Source organism: Aplidium turbinatum, chromosome 1, assembly GCF_918807975.1.
Source record: "Aplidium turbinatum chromosome 1, kaAplTurb1.1, whole genome shotgun sequence".
NCBI classification, from domain to species: Eukaryota; Metazoa; Chordata; class Ascidiacea; order Aplousobranchia; family Polyclinidae; genus Aplidium; species Aplidium turbinatum.
The window spans coordinates 31,788,106-31,804,738 of record NC_137472.1 but is presented as its reverse complement, the minus strand read 5'-3'; the positions used below and the strand labels follow the sequence as shown (position 1 = coordinate 31,804,738).

At 35.7% G+C, this 16,633-nt stretch overlaps 1 protein-coding gene across 1 annotated transcript in view; it reads left to right on the top strand.

Annotated features, from left to right (window-relative positions):
• Positions 1-15,126, top strand: part of LOC145775826 (E3 ubiquitin-protein ligase rnf213-alpha-like) — a 40,297-nt gene extending 25,171 nt beyond the window's left edge. Inside the window, exons 10-17 of the mRNA XM_082587206.1 lie at positions 4,054-4,201; positions 4,471-4,754; positions 5,070-5,232; positions 8,044-8,261; positions 9,061-9,247; positions 13,608-13,815; positions 14,204-14,341; positions 14,865-15,126. Of these exons, the coding sequence (XP_082443332.1) occupies positions 4,054-4,201; positions 4,471-4,754; positions 5,070-5,232; positions 8,044-8,261; positions 9,061-9,247; positions 13,608-13,815; positions 14,204-14,341; positions 14,865-15,126 (1,608 nt within the window). The remainder of the gene's footprint in view (positions 1-4,053; positions 4,202-4,470; positions 4,755-5,069; positions 5,233-8,043; positions 8,262-9,060; positions 9,248-13,607; positions 13,816-14,203; positions 14,342-14,864) is intronic.
• The last annotated feature ends 1,507 nt before the right edge of the window (positions 15,127-16,633 follow it).

Genomic DNA, 16,633 nt, shown 5'->3' with positions numbered 1-16,633 from the left:
ATGGAATAATTTACATACAACACTCCAACAAGCGGTACTGCAATTTTGCATTCATCAAATGCAAAAGCGGAAACTTTATTCTGTCAATCTCGGTGATCAGCCTGCGTCATAGGTTAAACCCTTTGCTTTTCAACCTTTTTTTGAAAGTTAACTGCTCAAGGGGGGGCCGTTTTTGAATCAAATTCAATCAGCTGTTACGTGTTATCCGCTGAAGCTCTTTCAATAGAAGTTGCACTGATGTGAAAACAAATCATTTGTCTATAAGTTTGAAAAGTCATTATTTTAAAATTTTATATGTTAAACTTGATATTTCAATTTTTGCAAAGGTACCCCAAAACGACAATTTTGATTTATCTTGCCGCTATTTAATTACCGTGCTAATCCGATTTCATGCAAAATTCTGAATAACAAAGAGCTCGATCAACCGCACGAAGTGTGTGTGCGGTGTGCCGAATCATTGCATTGATAAAGATTTACGACTTGCGAGAAAATCTTATTGTGGCCTACTTATTGATTCTAAAATAGTTACAATCAGAGTAATATTGTTACACGAATTTGAAAAAAAACAAAACTGCGTTTGTTGTTTTACATTTTTGTCCTAAATTAATGCATTCCGAAACTCATGGCTAGCTTCTAGTTTTATGGAACCAAGCTTCTCATAAGTAACACCTTAGCCTGCTTGAATAGCTGTTTACATCTTCGTTTGTGTATTTTAGGTCTACAATTGAGTTTGTAGTATGAATATTTTTAGTAGAGAGAAGACAATTGAACAAGTTGTTGAAATTATCTGAAATTTCTAAGTTCAAATTAGGTGCTTTTGAAATTGTGGATTTGTGTCAAGTCGCATCACAAATATCATGCAGGCTACATCATAAGTCATTTCGCTTACAGGTGTTTATAAACATGACTCATAAATTACATCCACAAAAAATATAGCATTTACATCAACAAAGCTAAGTTCGAAGCTCACTTTTCATTGAAGATTATGTCAATCAATTTAAAAATACATTTTTAGTCCGCCAGCGTCGAAACACTGCAACAGCGAATTGAGGAACATGCGTAAACAAAGGAAATGTGAAATAACCCACAGTCAGCAAATCTACATAAATTTAACGTTTACAAATGTTGAATCAATGTAAAAGAACTGGATTGCTGACCGGGTCCTTATTGTTTGAAGCACAAAAAATACGCATAAAGCCGACAACATCAGCAAGGCAGCGATTATGTTTCTGGCCAAAAAAAAAATTAACTTTTGACTTCAAAGATAAAAATGATTATAACAAAGCTTCAAAGTTTTTCGTAAAAAATATTGCAGAGATACAATAAACATAATCATTTTGTGCCAGATTGTGAGAAGACTTCCTAGATTATTTCCAAACATTTGCATGATTGCAAATTATTTTCTATAACTTTATATTGCTAAAAAATGGCTTCTTTGTTGAAACAACGTGGCTACAATTTTATATAAATTCCTAGGCCTACTACATTGAAGTAATGAATAGTTTTTTTGTGATTTTGCTGATGACGTTTTACAACATCCGAGAAGTAAAAAATAATAATGATGAATTATTTTACAAAACCGTGGTTTGCAAACGCTTCACAAAAAATTGTTGGGGGAAAATTTACTATTAAACGTAAAACGTTTGTAAAAGAAAATTGTCGGTTTACGTATTTATAATGTTTATTGCGCTGTTATCGAATTATAAACTGCCTGTATTGTCTACCTTTGTGGTTGCCGGCCAGCTTAGAGCAGCATGCAAACTACGCGTTTATGGTATTTGCATCGTGTTATGATTCTCGAAAATTTCCCACAAGGTCTTTATTTTTATCGTGATATTTTTGTGCCTTTTCTGTCCTAAACTTGAAGTCATTGTGCAGCACAATCCCCATTGGTTTTTAGACTCAGTCTTCATTGAAAATCTTTTGTGTGGTGCATCATGTCAAGTAGTGTCTTCCCCAAAGCTGTTACACAAACCGCCCAGAACCAGGTTGATTATATATCTTACAGCCGTTGAGAGCCCGTTATTGTATGTGTGGAATTATTAGATGTCAGACTAAATTCATGCCCAAGTCGAGCAAATTCTGCTTTCGGGATCCTTGCCGTTATTTACGGTATTTTTTGTTGATCAGTTTAGGCAGCATTTTTCAAAGATAAATGAAGACATCGGTATTGTTCGTCACTTAGATTTAGTTTTCTCAGCATTGTTTATTCATTCTTTGATCCACTAGTTTGTCCCACTTTTGGTATAATCGAATCGTTTATAAATGGCGGGTTTTCACAATAGCCGGCCTCTTATACATTGGCGCAACGTATTCAGATGTTGAATCAATGATCAAAAAAAGCCGATTTGTTGTTTGTTTTATGTGACGCCTAGCTTTATGCCTCGTCTACATTACAATATATTTAGTAATGTAGACGAGGCATTATCATCTTCATTTTGCGCTCTTTGGAACAACACACAGTGCACTGTGAAGCAAAAATGCAGTACATAACAACAAGTAGGCGACATAAAGCAGGGAAGGGACGCCATCGAGTTAGCTGCTACGTGTAAATGGAGCTTATCTCATAATTTTGAGTGTATCTCACAATTACTGTTTGCAAAAACGCTATTTCTCCGGCTTCCCCCAAAAGCATTTGCAGTGATACATTTCCTCAATTGCAAGTTTTGTCAATGAGAGCATTTCCACAGAACGTTTATTTTGAAACCATATTTTTCGTGTCTTTACCCAAGGGAAGATTTCTTATTATAACGTTTTTTATTCGTCAATGAATATTATCTGCTTGAAACGACTGTTTTGAATAGTTTGTGGCCTACATAGCCTACTATTTTGATCGTGGATTGCTATTCTTCTTTGTAGAGCTGATAACGCAAAAAACGTTTGCTATTATTGTTTCTAATTAACAGCTTTGTGATCACTCGCTTTTCTTTTGTAGCATAAGAAATAACGCGCTTTTTTATTATTGAGGTCAAACCAAACAAAGGAAAACAAGAGGATATTTCTCTCTGCTCGCGCATATCGATGCACGAAGCAATTATGAGCTTATGGCTTGTTATCGCAATGCAATCCATTTCACGCTTTGCTGGAAGTTACCTAGAAATAGCAAAAATTTACCAAAATTATGAATTTACAAGAAAACTACACAACTTTTAGCATCAAATTTAATATCATCAGATCCGCCTGGCAATTTTAGGAAAAGTCAAGAAAAAACGAGTGCATGGCATTACTGTGCTTCAAATAATCAAAGGAAATATGAGGGGTGGTCAAATCTGGCCTCCCTTTGAGGAGCAAAGTGTTAACCTACAAGTATGCAAAACTCCCAGGATTAAGCTCTCAAAGAAGCTTTTTCATTCTGAGGATGAAGATTTCCACAACCAAACAATAAAAGTGATAATTTTAGGCTGACATCAATTGAAACATAGGCTACGGTAAAAAAACTAGAATTTTTAGTTAACTAGTAACCTGGATGTAGTGGGGATACAAAAGAGTTTAAAATTATCCCAAGCCGGATAATCGGAGCCCAAATATTATTAAGCATCCACCAAAATATACCAGTAATTGTGATACGCATATAATAAAAATATGTCGACTTATTTTAACAAATGTTTATAAATTCATGTTTTCGCAACATCACCGGAACTTCAAAAATAAAGGTAAAGCAATGCGTACGTGATATACTGCACGCTGTGAAGTGACAAAACGGATAAAGTTTAAAGAAATGTTAGTTTATAGGTGTTGCAATAATTCCAGCAAAGTTGATATTGTTCACATCATAATTTTTTTTTGCAATTACGTTGTTTCGTTCGCCAGATCTGCGGTAGTGCAGTTTTCTACAAAAGATCGCCATAGAAAGCTTGTCAAGAAACCGGTGAGATGAGTAATGAGAGGTAAAGCGCTCGGTAAACAAAGGCTTAGGACAGGGTAACGCAAATTTTGTCAGAAAGCCAGTTGTTTTAGCTGAAATACGGCCTCTTGGAAGCCTTTTGTTCATAGTGATAGGCCTATACTGAATTTTATTGCTTGGCTATGTTAGATTTTTATTTTGTATTGCAGGCATTGGAAAGCAATGTCTTTCGAAACAACATGCTTGAAGCAGGATTGAGTTTAGGGAAAGAATACCTGACTATTGACGACATATTAAATGTTGTTTGGAGTTCTGCTGAAGATTTGACATTGAAAACGCTTCATCAATTTGAAACTGGTAGGATTACAACTGATCATCAGTGATTTAAATCTTAGCCTCGTTTGTGTATCTTTGAAAACTCAAGGTAGAAAACCCAAAAGTATTATCACGATTTATTTGGACATCAGTTTGTGTGTTTTACACTTTTAATTTTGTCGCCTGTTGACTAGAATTCTCACCTCGCTCAATGCTCAATGCGAAAATTAGCGTCGGACTAATAATACTGTTTTTTTTTTCAAATAAGAATAAACACAAACCAACTAAACAATAACAAATATTTTAAATAGGTGAAATTGAACTGAAAGTGTTTGAAGAAGTTTTTGTGGATCTCTTAAAAGGAAATGGCAGTGTAATGGAATTGCTGAAAGAAGAAATCATGCGTATTATTCACATTGCAAACAACCTTAATCCCAAAAGAAAACCATTCAGCCAGGAGCGTTTGACTCCAAGACTGAAGCAAATTTCGATTTATTTGCAACTTCAACAAAATTCTAGAGTTATTTCAAGTTTACACTCTATCAAAGAAAAGTTCAATCTTACTGGAAATTTTAATGCTTTAACTTTGCCAACGGTAAGCACGCCGTACATAAATTGCAAACATAAGTGAATCAGTTCTGAGTTCTTATAAACTCTAAGAAAAGTTCCCTAATCTTAAAAAACTTTAAAAAAAGTTCTCTAATCTGGAGTCCAAGCCCCAAGCTATTCTAAGTAGGCCTATTTGTTATCCCATGAGCATTTACGTATTTACGCATATATTACGCGCAGATGTAGCCTACTAAAAAAGGTTTCAAGAAAAATGAAATATTCAAAACAGAATGCCATATTACTTTCTAGTATGAATATTTTTAGGCAACTTTTCAAAGTGTTGGCGTTAATAAATGTTTAGAAAGCAAGCAAACATTCTCCTGAAAGATCCCTCAATTCCGTCACAAACAACATGATCGCTATCAATGCATCTCTACAAAAGATCTCCCATATAGAACTGGTTGTTCTGGAAAAATTTGTTGAAGGTTACGAGCTCACTGATTGGCTGAAAGAGAATATGAACGGTTAGTAAATCACAGCTGTTAAACCAGTAGGCGATGCGTGAAAAATACAGTATATCATAGCAACCTAAGCATATGGCCGGATACATCACATTTTGCATACTTTTGTGAATAGTTTGACTGAAAATTTTCTAAAAGTTACTTTCGCATGTGTGATTGCCTCCCGTAAGTGCCCAACTGTCCTTTTCGAGCAATGAAAAATAGAGAATTTTTTATTTTTAGGAAATGTCAGTCAGACAGTTACAAGCTCTTTACTCTTTAGTGAACTAATAAAATCTTTTAAAAATTAGGTTTTTACATCTTTTTCTGCTTTCCAGGTAACATAAGATGTTATAACATTTCCAAGGGTAAAAAGTCATATTTACAAATTTTTCGTTAGAGTGTGGTCAAAAATATGCAGTTCTGCGAAATATGACGAATCAAGCCGCCGCATCAATATAATAATAATAACAACAATATTTATATAGTGCAACATCCACAATCAAACTATGCTCCTGGGCGCTGTACATGACAATGGTAATAATTAATACAGTACTTTCAGTCATAATGTTCATTGAAATAGAACGTTTTCAAGCGAGCTTTGAATTCATTTAAATTTTCAGCTTCTTTTACACAAATAGGCAAACAATTCCAGCAACTGGCAGCAACAACTGGGAAGGTGCAATTTCCATATTGTATCTTCCACAAGAGCAATTGATGTTGAGAACGCAAAGTTCTGGCAGGTTTATAATGAACAAGCAAAGTGTCCAGATAGTTCGGAGCAAATCCAAGGAAAACTTTATAAATTAATAAACATATTTTGAAGCGAATATGATACAATGGAAGCCAATGCAGAGATTTTGGTATAGGAGTGATATGCTCACGTTTACATGTTAAACTCATTAGCCGAGCGGCAGGATTTTGAACTCTTTGAAGACGCAAAATAGTACAATGTGGAATGTTATTTAACAATGAATTTGAATAATCAAGCCTGGATGTTACAAGTGCATGAGTTAAAGTTTTACAAGCATCAACATTTATGAACTGTCTGATGGAACCAATATTTCTAAGATGAAAAAAGCAAGATTTAACAGTGGCACTGACAAAGTTTTCTAAACACAAATGTTGATTTAATGTTACACCAAGCAATTTAATTGAGTTGGAAGAAGAAAGATTGATATTACTCAATACTCAGGGTAAGGGTCATGTCATTAAACTTTGAAATACACCGTTTTGGAGAAAATACAATAAACTCACATTTTTCTTGATTCAGTTTCAACATATTATAAGACATCCAATTTGAGATATCAATCATACATTTTTGGAATTTTGCTTTATACAACACAATGAATCTTCATCAGTAACATACAAATACAATTGTATATCATCAGCATATGAGTGGTATGAAAGCCCATGTCGCTTTATGATGTCAAACAGAGGTTTTATGTAGAGGAAAAACAGGACAGGGCCGAGAACAGAACCCTGAGCAACTCCAGAAGAAAGAAATGTTGAAGACTTGAGTTTTCAATTGCTACAGACTGAGTTCGGTCATGAAAGAGAAGAAGAGAACTAGTCAAGTGCCATTTCTGTAATAAATATACTGTAGCCTACATTTTGTTTGTTTGTTTATCTTTAGCGCTATGCATCGGTGTACGCCTTCCGACGCACACCTGACCCACGCTGCAGCCGACGGCAATGTCTGTTTCCGGTTGTCTACTCTACTTATGACTTAAATTTGGTACTACACATTACTCGAAATCGATCACTGGGTAGAGGCAATTATCGTAAAGTTTCTTGCCCAGAGAAACAACAGCAAGTGCGGGTGGCTGGAGTCGAACATGCAGGCTCTCGACTGCGAGCCCAACGCGCTAACCACTCGGCCACTGCTGCCGACATACACAATTAAAGTGTTAAAAAATAGAAGGCTTCAATGATGCGTTCCACCTTAAAGAAGATTACCATGGTGCTCTGAAAACATGCATTTATAGGCCACTATCGAATGACTGGCGAAAAACATCACAAACAATTTAAAGAAATGTGCTGCTATGGGCCAGTTGGATAAGTGTCCAACTATGAACCAAGAAACGCAAAATCATGCCCCGCTTGTTCAGTGTATGGGGTATGAGCTTGAATAACTCGTTTCAAGGATGGGTTTTGATTCAGATGCATTTGCTGGATAGAAGTAATTCACAGGCTACAACACTTTAACAATAAACAACAACTTCACTCTGTTAGTCACGGTGACCCGGCCTGTGTCGGTGGTTCAAAACTTTACAAGTATTTGAAATTACCATGGTTAAAAGTCATTAATCCAGAGGGTTATAGGCAAATTGTTCGTAAGCAATTGTTCGTAAGCAATTGTTCGTAAAACAATTGTTCGTAAACTGTTTTTCGTAAAATGAAATCCGTAAAACAATTCTTCGTAAAGCATTTCTTCGTATACATCAAATTTTAACTGCATGCACGAAAAAATGCTTTAGGAAGAATTGTTTTACGAAGAATTAATTTTACGAACAATTGTTTTACGAACAATTGCTTACGAAAAATTGCTTTACGAACAATTGCTTACGAACAATTTGTCGGACACCAATCCAGAGACATCCATTTTAATTTTTTTTTGTTTTTTCATGAAGTAGAAATGGTAAATCTCTCAAAACGTAGCCACAAATCTCTACGTACCACAAATGGAAAGTCGTCACACTAGGTATTACCTTTGTGGCCTTACCAATCAGTGCACTTACTGCACTGACGAGGCCCGAAAGAAACGGTGTGCCACTGTTTGCATTAAGAAAAAACTTTATGTTAAAAATCAGTAACACGCCGTTTTATTTTTAGATCTTGCTGAAGTTCAAGTTATGAGTGATCTTGCAATGATCTCAGCCGGGGCAGCAGATATGGATGTGGTCAAAGTTTCATGCTTTCTGAGCGCTGTCATGGGGTTTGCTCCTCTTATCTTTGACTTGCCTAAAACTGCTGACTTGAAAATTTTATTAAAGTGCTGTGATGAAGTTTGGAAGAACGTCGATCGTGATCCACAACTACTCGAAAAATGGGTAAAACATTTTGTGAATACTTTTTTGGTGCAGCTCAAAAAAGCTTACGCTAAAGTTATTGTTCAATAACAATCTGCAGTCTAAAATTTAAGTCAACTGTAAGAAGAACTTTTTGAACAAAGATAATTTGAAAGCTCTTTGAAACACAGCAAAATCGCATGTTGTTATCATAAATATTTTTTGGCATTTGTTGCGTTTCAATTTATTTTGATGAGTTTTGATGCTTAAAAAAATACACGTAAAAATCAATGAGATGTTGATGAACAGCTGGCTAGAATATGCATTTTTTTAAATCAGCGCATTTCAAATTCAATATATTTTATGAAAAATGTTGATGAAAAGGTTTGTAAAACAGTCATTTTAAACTTTAACACTAAAAATAGTCAATAAGCTACGTTGGCCGGCAAATCATTACTAAATACACAAGCATTTCAAACATTTTGAGGCAAAAAATGAATCACGAAGCATTCAAATATAAATTAGATACAGATTATACAGAACAAGATTTAAGATCGCAAAAAATTTTTAACTCCAAAATCTCAACATTTTAATCACTTATCGTAATGCGGTGCTGAAACTAAGTGTATTGGAATTTCACATTATATGAATTTATAAATAAATGGGCCTTAGCCATAAGCTTAGAAATTTTCTTAAAAGTCCATTGAAAAAAAAAACCATTAAACCTTGACCTATGATGGCTGTTTGTTTTCTTGGTTCGTGACTGTTTTTCAATTGAAGTTAGGAATCCTTTGAAAACTAACGCTTTTGCTGCTAAAATATGTTGCATTTTATTTTTCAGTCCACAACATGTGAGGAGGTAGCGTGGTTGAAATCTGTCAAAGATTATCATGGATCTATTGAAAAGTTATCTCTTACTCTTGCTCAAAAAATCAACGCCAGAGGAATCTACACGATTGGTGGAGAGGTTAAAGCAACGCCAAGTGTTGATAATTGCCTCACATTGAGACTTACTACAGAAGAAAAAGGTAAAAACTTTACCTTTTTTCATATTCAATTTTTACTTAAAATCAACTTTCTATGCCCTTCGTAAGGAATCGAATTAATTAAATCTTCATATGCCGAATGAAGCTGCCTGATGAGATCTTCATCATTGTCCCAACCCCAAGTTTAAGTAAGTCAGAAAAGATCACTTTTTTACTTTAATTATCTTCATGCAAGATTAAGTTTGCTCGTAGAGAAATGTGAATACAAAAAAAAGAAACAATTCTTCATAGGAAAATTTTTTAAGCTCTAGCTGCTTTCAAATGCAAGTGCTCAGATACCGCATTATCAGAGAAACAATAAGAATATAGCCCATATCATGGCTTACTATATTACAGGCCTCCCAGACGCGCAGTGCCACCTAAAAACTGGAGGCGAGTGTTTTAACATCACATTAAACGTGTAATTGGTACAGACCAATCATTTTACCGTTTTGCAACCATTTTTTTCACATTTCTGACTGTCAAACCGACTACTTCTACACAGAATAAATGTTGCTAGATATTGAAACAACATAAAACAACTGATTTTTCTATAGGTTGTGTAATGCTTAGAATGCATGCAAAATTGCAATTTAACCAAATATCAACAAAAAAAACTTAAAGTTTATCAACATGAAAATGTATGCATTACACTCAATTCAACAATATTCATAAACAAATATGCAGTTATATGCTGTGAGCTTTGAGTTTTCAATTGAGTTTTACATTGCCAATTAATAAATTGTCACTTCTGGCAATATACGAAAGTCACATGCTAGCACAGTGATTCTCAACCTTTTTTCTTTTGTGGCCCATTTTTACCAAGCAGAAGTTTCTGTGACCCACTGTTGTAGTAGCTTAAAATCAAGGTTCGTATATGGTGCAATACAAGGCATTGATTGCAACACGCCACCGAATCTATAATTAGAGCAAAAATTGCCACTCTGTAGTAAAAAACAACAGCATCATACATTGGGTACTACGACAGTTTATCGAACGACAGTTCATCGAACGACAGTTTACCGAAACGACAGTTTATCGAACGACAGTTTATCGAACAACAATTTATCGAACGACACAGGGCCGTAGCCAGACCGCAGAGCAAAGGGGGGCCAACTTTTTTTAGGGCGGGCCGAAAAAATTTAAATGGGCAAAATCATTATAATTGTAGCTGTTGCTCTTTAATGTTGGGATTTTGCCAGGGGGGGCGAATTTTTTTTCAGGGGGGCGAGGCCCCTCTGGCCCCCGGCTGGCTACGGGCCTGGAACGACAGTTAATCGAAAACCTAACCCCTAGCCTAAAACCTAACCCTAACCCCTAACCACTAACCCCTAACCCTAATCCTACCCCTAACTCTACCACTAACCCTACCCCTTAACTCCCAACCCCTTAACCCCCTACCCCTTAACTCCCAACCCCTTAACCCTCAACCCCTAACCCTAACCTCCAATCCCCTATCCCTACCCCCCAACCCAAAACCCCTAACCCATAATTGTAACCCTAACCCCTAGCCCCTAACCCCTAGCCTCTAGCCCCTTCGATGAACTGTCTTTCGATGAACTGTCTTTCAATGAACAGTCTTTCGATAAACTGTCGTTCGATGAACTGTCGTTCGATAAATTGTCTTTCGATAAATTGTCGCGTCACGATTCATGTTTACCACTATCAAAACTACAAAACTAACGCACAAGTGTAAAATTAACTAACAGTGAAACAAATGAAACTAAAATTTTCAATGAATCTAGCATTTTTTAAATAGGTCTGCGGCCCATCTCAAAATACTTCCATGGCTGAGAACCGCTGTGCTAGCACAATCAAAACAAAAAAACATATGGGGCCCTACGTTGTGGAAGTCAGACAAATTAGCATCAGTTCTGTAGTTTCAAAACTTTTAGCTTTGCCTCCTTGTTGCTACGAGGTGTGTACAAGCGCGAATGATTGTTAAACAAAATATTGCACAGGGTTGCAGCATGCTGTTTACTTGCACACAGCCCATAAAAACCTGAGATTTTCAGCAAAAGTTTTCTACCGATCCACTTCAGAAAAAGTTTGGTAAACTGCGCCAGGGCTCAGGTGGTGCATATTTTATTACTGCACAGCAAGTGCTTGAAAAAGTTGATATTTACAAAGCCAAACTTCTTCTTGGCATAGGCAAAAACCTGTTAAAAAGTGCTAAGGCTGGTGGTCACTGGTCAGTCTTGCTTGAAATGTGATTTTTCTTTGTCAGAAAACGTTTGCACAGTCTTTGAAAATTTGGACAAATTAGAGGGCTCACTGCCTACAGATGTAAGATGACATTGTTGTATATTGCTGGTTATGTTGTGCGAAACAATAATTTTGATGTTGATGACACCGGTTTGTATACAAAAAGTACGGTGAATACATAAAAAAAATAAATCGTGGGGGATTGACAATATTCCTGGCGATAACGTCTGCCAGTGGGTGTTTTACAGCTACATACTTTTTCGAGAAGTAGCAAATGTAACTTGCCGTAAATCTCCATGTGTTCTTTTGCTTTGTGCAAGTAAACAGCATGCTGCAACCCTGTGCAATATTTTGTTTAACAATCATTCGCGCTTGTACACACCTCGTAGCAACAAGGAGGCAAAGCTAAAAGTTTTGAAACTACAGAACTGATGCTAATTTGTCTGACTTCCACAACGTAGGGCCCCATATGTTTTATTGTTTTGATTGTGCTAGCACAGCGGTTCTCAGCCATGGAAGTATTTTGAGATGGGCCGCAGACCTATTTAAAAAATGCTAGATTCATTGAAAATTTTAGTTTTATTTGTTTCACTGTTAGTTAATTTTACACTTGTGCGTTAGTTTTGTAGTTTTGATAGTGGTAACAATGACTGATGCTGTTGTTTTTTACTACAGAGTGGCAATTTTTGTTCTAATTATATAAATTCGGTGGCGTGTTGCAATCAATGCCTTGTATTGCACCATATACGAACCTTGATTTTAAGCTACTACAACAGTGTGAACAGGATAGTGGGTCACAGAAACTTCTGCTTGGTAAAAATGGGCCACAAAAGAAAAAAGGTTGAGAATCACTGTGCTAGCATGATTGTGACTTTCGTATATTGACAGAAGTGACAATTTATTAATTGGCAATGTAAAACTCAATTGAAAACTCAAAGCTCACTGCATATTTGTTAATGAATAGGCTATTGTTGAATTGAGTGTAATGCATACATTTTCATGTTGATAAACTTTAAGTTTCTTTTGTTGACATTTGGTTAAATTGCAATTTTGCATGCATTCTAAGCATTACACAACTTATTAGGAAAATCAGTTGTTTTATGTTGTTTCAATATCTAGCAACATTTATTCTGTGTAGAAGTAGTAGGTTTGACAGTCAGAAATGTAATAATGGTTGCAAAACGGTAAAATGATTGGTCTGTACCAATTACACATTAAATGTAATTTTAAAACACTCGCCTCCAGTTTTTAGGTGGCACTGCGCGTCTGGGAGGCCTGTAATATAGTAAGCCATGGCCCATATCCATCTTTGAGCTCAATTTTGGTCCGAAATATTTTTGTGAGCTCTTTTTTTACAGTGGGCAAATGTTTTCCGGCCTCAAAAGTAACATTTGCTGGCATTTATAGTTGTTTTGACTAAGAGAAGTAACGATAATTGCCTTCCCTTACTTGCCATGTCAACAGGTATAGCATTGGTTTGAAATACGGATTGCAACATTCATGTGCAAAACTGACCTTTATCCTGCTCTGTCATAGGCTATTCATAGCATTTTTTTTTTAATATATGTGATAGTCCTAACATTTCTTTTGGTCGCAATGTCATAATAAATATTTTTGATATCCAGAAAAACGAAGATTATATTCCGTTATTTTTAATTTGTTCAATCATGGCCACCTAGAGTTCGATCTCTGGGTAGACATTTTTCAATATATATAATTCCCAAAAGGTAACAGCAAATTTTTTTTTAACATACTACGGAAGTAACCTTTGTCACAAGATCTTTAAGCATGATTAAAATTGTTAACCATTGAGTACTTTTACTCGGAATTCTCATCGGATTACTTAATCCTGAGATTTTTCTCTGCTTTTGTATGATAGTGTTCTTTAGTTCCTTTATAAAGCGTTATAGAGTAGCTATGAAGGCCACGGCATATTGTTATTTTTCTATTCTGAATTTTCAATTTCTTGACTTCACAGTTTCACATCCGTGTGCAGCCATCGATTGTCCACAGCCTAACTATTAGACTTACTGCAATCACTGCAATATTTTAAAAGCTAGGTCATTTTATATTCTGGAATTCGAGATTTTGAACTGATTTCGGATCAATTTTATAAATATCAGCGCAACTAAATCGTTTGCGCCTGATTGTTGGTTAGGTGTTCCCAAAACAGAGGTGATGAAGTTGAGCGACTTGAGAGATTTGCAATCACGTTTGACGTTGATTGCTGGTGAAGCTGATCAAGGTCAGTCAGATGTCAGAAAGTTTATTGATGTTCTGTCCAGTGCGGAAAACCTGGCTAAGGCTTACGTGAAGCTGAAGTTGTCCGGATGTTTACTTTTCAGCAGCTGGAGTGCAACAATCAGGTATCAAATCGATTCCCGTTGATGAAAAATTCTCATTCGGATTTTTGACAGCAAGTGGCTAACCATTAGTTGTATTATTGTAGTCTGCTAAAGGCCACTCAGTTTACGTTCTGTGAGTTTTTACTTCATCATATTTAAGACAAACGTCATTGTCTTGTCAGAATACTATACCGTTATGGATATAAGTTAGTATTTCATTCCTTGAATTTAACTTATTCTTTCTAATCTTCAATAATAGAAATGATTCACAAGCGTAGAAACAAGCTGATGATTGAAAAGCATATGCTATTATTGTTGTAGAATGTAGATATTAAATTGAAATCTGTTCGCATAAGATCTAATGAAACATTATGATACTGAAACAACTAACTAACTAACTTATTTACAGTTGTACAAACGAGAAATTACCTCAAAGATCTACTGTTGGAGTATCCTTTGACGAGGAATGCCCCATCATTTCAAGCGATGGAGAGATTGTTCCAGAAGTAAAGGAATTGACAAAAGTTCTAACTGAAGCCCATGAAAAGTAATGTATTTTAAGTGCAGCACTTTAAGTCAATTCTTTTCAATTCTCTCTACAAATTGAAAAGTATTGCTATCTATTTTGATAAAACATTCTTTAAATTTTAAAATGTGAATTTTCAAAATACTGCACTTACTGAAAAAGTGTGTTAATTTCTGTAAAAAAATATGTCATATAGATGCAATGTATTGTGATAGGCTACGATGTCATATAACTACATTCCGTTTCAGTTTTGAATTGGTAGTTTCAAAAACGATACCTCGGCAATTTTAGGTAACATGAATAGACGGCCTTTCTAGCCGTTAAGAATTAGATGTAATTATTGTCGTTGAACTTTTTCCAGAACTATATTTAACAGTAAATTTGATGATTATGATTAACTAGCTTCAAATGTATGCATTCATGAGTCTAGTACGGTAGCCTAACTTTATAATACAAATTTGTATTTTATTGTATTTTACCGATGTTGTTCACTTGGCTTTCCCGCAATGAACGTATAATTATATAAGTTGACTTGAATTTCCAGATGGATGACATACATGAGCGAAAAACGCAACAAGCATTACTATCTGAATCATTACAACATTCAGCAACTCACTTATCTGTGCAAGCAGCTTTCTACTCGTGAAGTAGAACATTTTCCAGATCAAGTTTACACTCTTCTTGCAAGCGTCAATGTCAAAATCACTTTTCGTGAGATTCTTGATCATTTAGATGATATTACAAAGATCATTGATCAAAAAGGCGACGACGACAAAGAGTTTGACTCCATAGAGGGCGAGTATTAACATACGCTGATTCGTCAATTATATATCAGAAACAACAAAGTGTAAAATATTAATTTATGATCTAGGGCAGGGATCGGCAAACTTTTTCTAACAGCGGGCCAAAGCTAAACTTTACATGGTCTTGGCAGGCAGTAGCCTACTAATGCCAGTTTTGATAGAATCACACATGACTTCAAGGCGTTGACATAATGCCTTCAGAATATCAGCTCTTATAGTGGTACCTTTGACAGGATTCAGCTAATCAAATTCTTCAACACCAAAATCTTTGTTTTCTTCACGCACAAATACGGCCAGCTCGGCTGTATCGGTCGTGTTTGTGCTCTCATTTATCGCTATTGAGAAGAACTGTAGGCTAGAGCTTCAATAATAATCTTTATGCTAGATTGTACGTTCTCAGGTAGGCTATCTCTTCTTTTCGTCTGGTCACGGTTCTTGCTGAAAGACTTATATCTGAAAAATAGTTAGTTTGTTTATTTTTTTCTCTGGACATATGTTTTCAATAACATCCATCATACATCTTTTCCCAAATTTGCCATCAGTTTAAGATTTCTTGTCTTTAGCTATTGTGCTATCTTATAAGTAGCAAAAGAACTATATTCTGATTCATTGGCTTTCCTTTTTTTTTGTAACGCAGAAGTTTGCTGTTTAAGCTATTTTTTTAGATTAAGCTTGTCATTGCTCGTGTGACTTTGAAATATTATTATGTTTTGTGTCATAATGGCGCTTTATGTTGAATTTCTTGTTTTTCATCATCATCAGTCATCATCTCCGCCTGCAGCAGATTGCGCATCAACATGGGTTATTTGCTTTAAAAAGTGGCGATTTTGAGCCAACTCGCCCAGTGTCGCCAAGTTGAGTCCGGACCATGATTGGATGTTGTCTTGCCATCGTTTTGGTTGTCTGCCACGTTTTTTTTTTTCTTCTACTTTGCCATCTGTGCAAACTTTGCTGATTCCGAATTGTGATCTTTTAGTGTGGCAGAACAGTTTTAAAACTTTTGATTTTATTATTGCTGCAATTGGATGTAGTTTTGTCATAGTTAAAAGATCTTCTGTTTTCTTGTGGTCAAGTAGCCTTTGTTGGTGATGCTTCTCATGATGTGATTTTGGAAAGTAGTGAGTTTTTTCATTGTTGATGATGTCCAATTTACGCATTCTAGACTGTACACAACGAGTGGTAAAACGTAGGTGTTGAAAATTTTTGATTTCAGTTTGATTGGGAGTCTATTGGATATTAGAATCTTTTTGTTCTTTTCAACTGCTGCCCCGCCTAAGCCAATTCGGTGTTGCACTGCAGTCTTTCCATCGTTGGTCGCGGATAGTCGGTGGCCAAGATATATGAATTCTGGTACTTGTTCTATTCATTTTCCGTAGAGAGTGAGATTGAGTGTGTTGTCAGTTTTGTCGGTTGTCATACATTTGATACAATTTTGGTAAAGAGGTCACTTTCTTCATCCACAGACATATACAACCAAGCAACCACACGGCATTTAACATAATCCATTAAA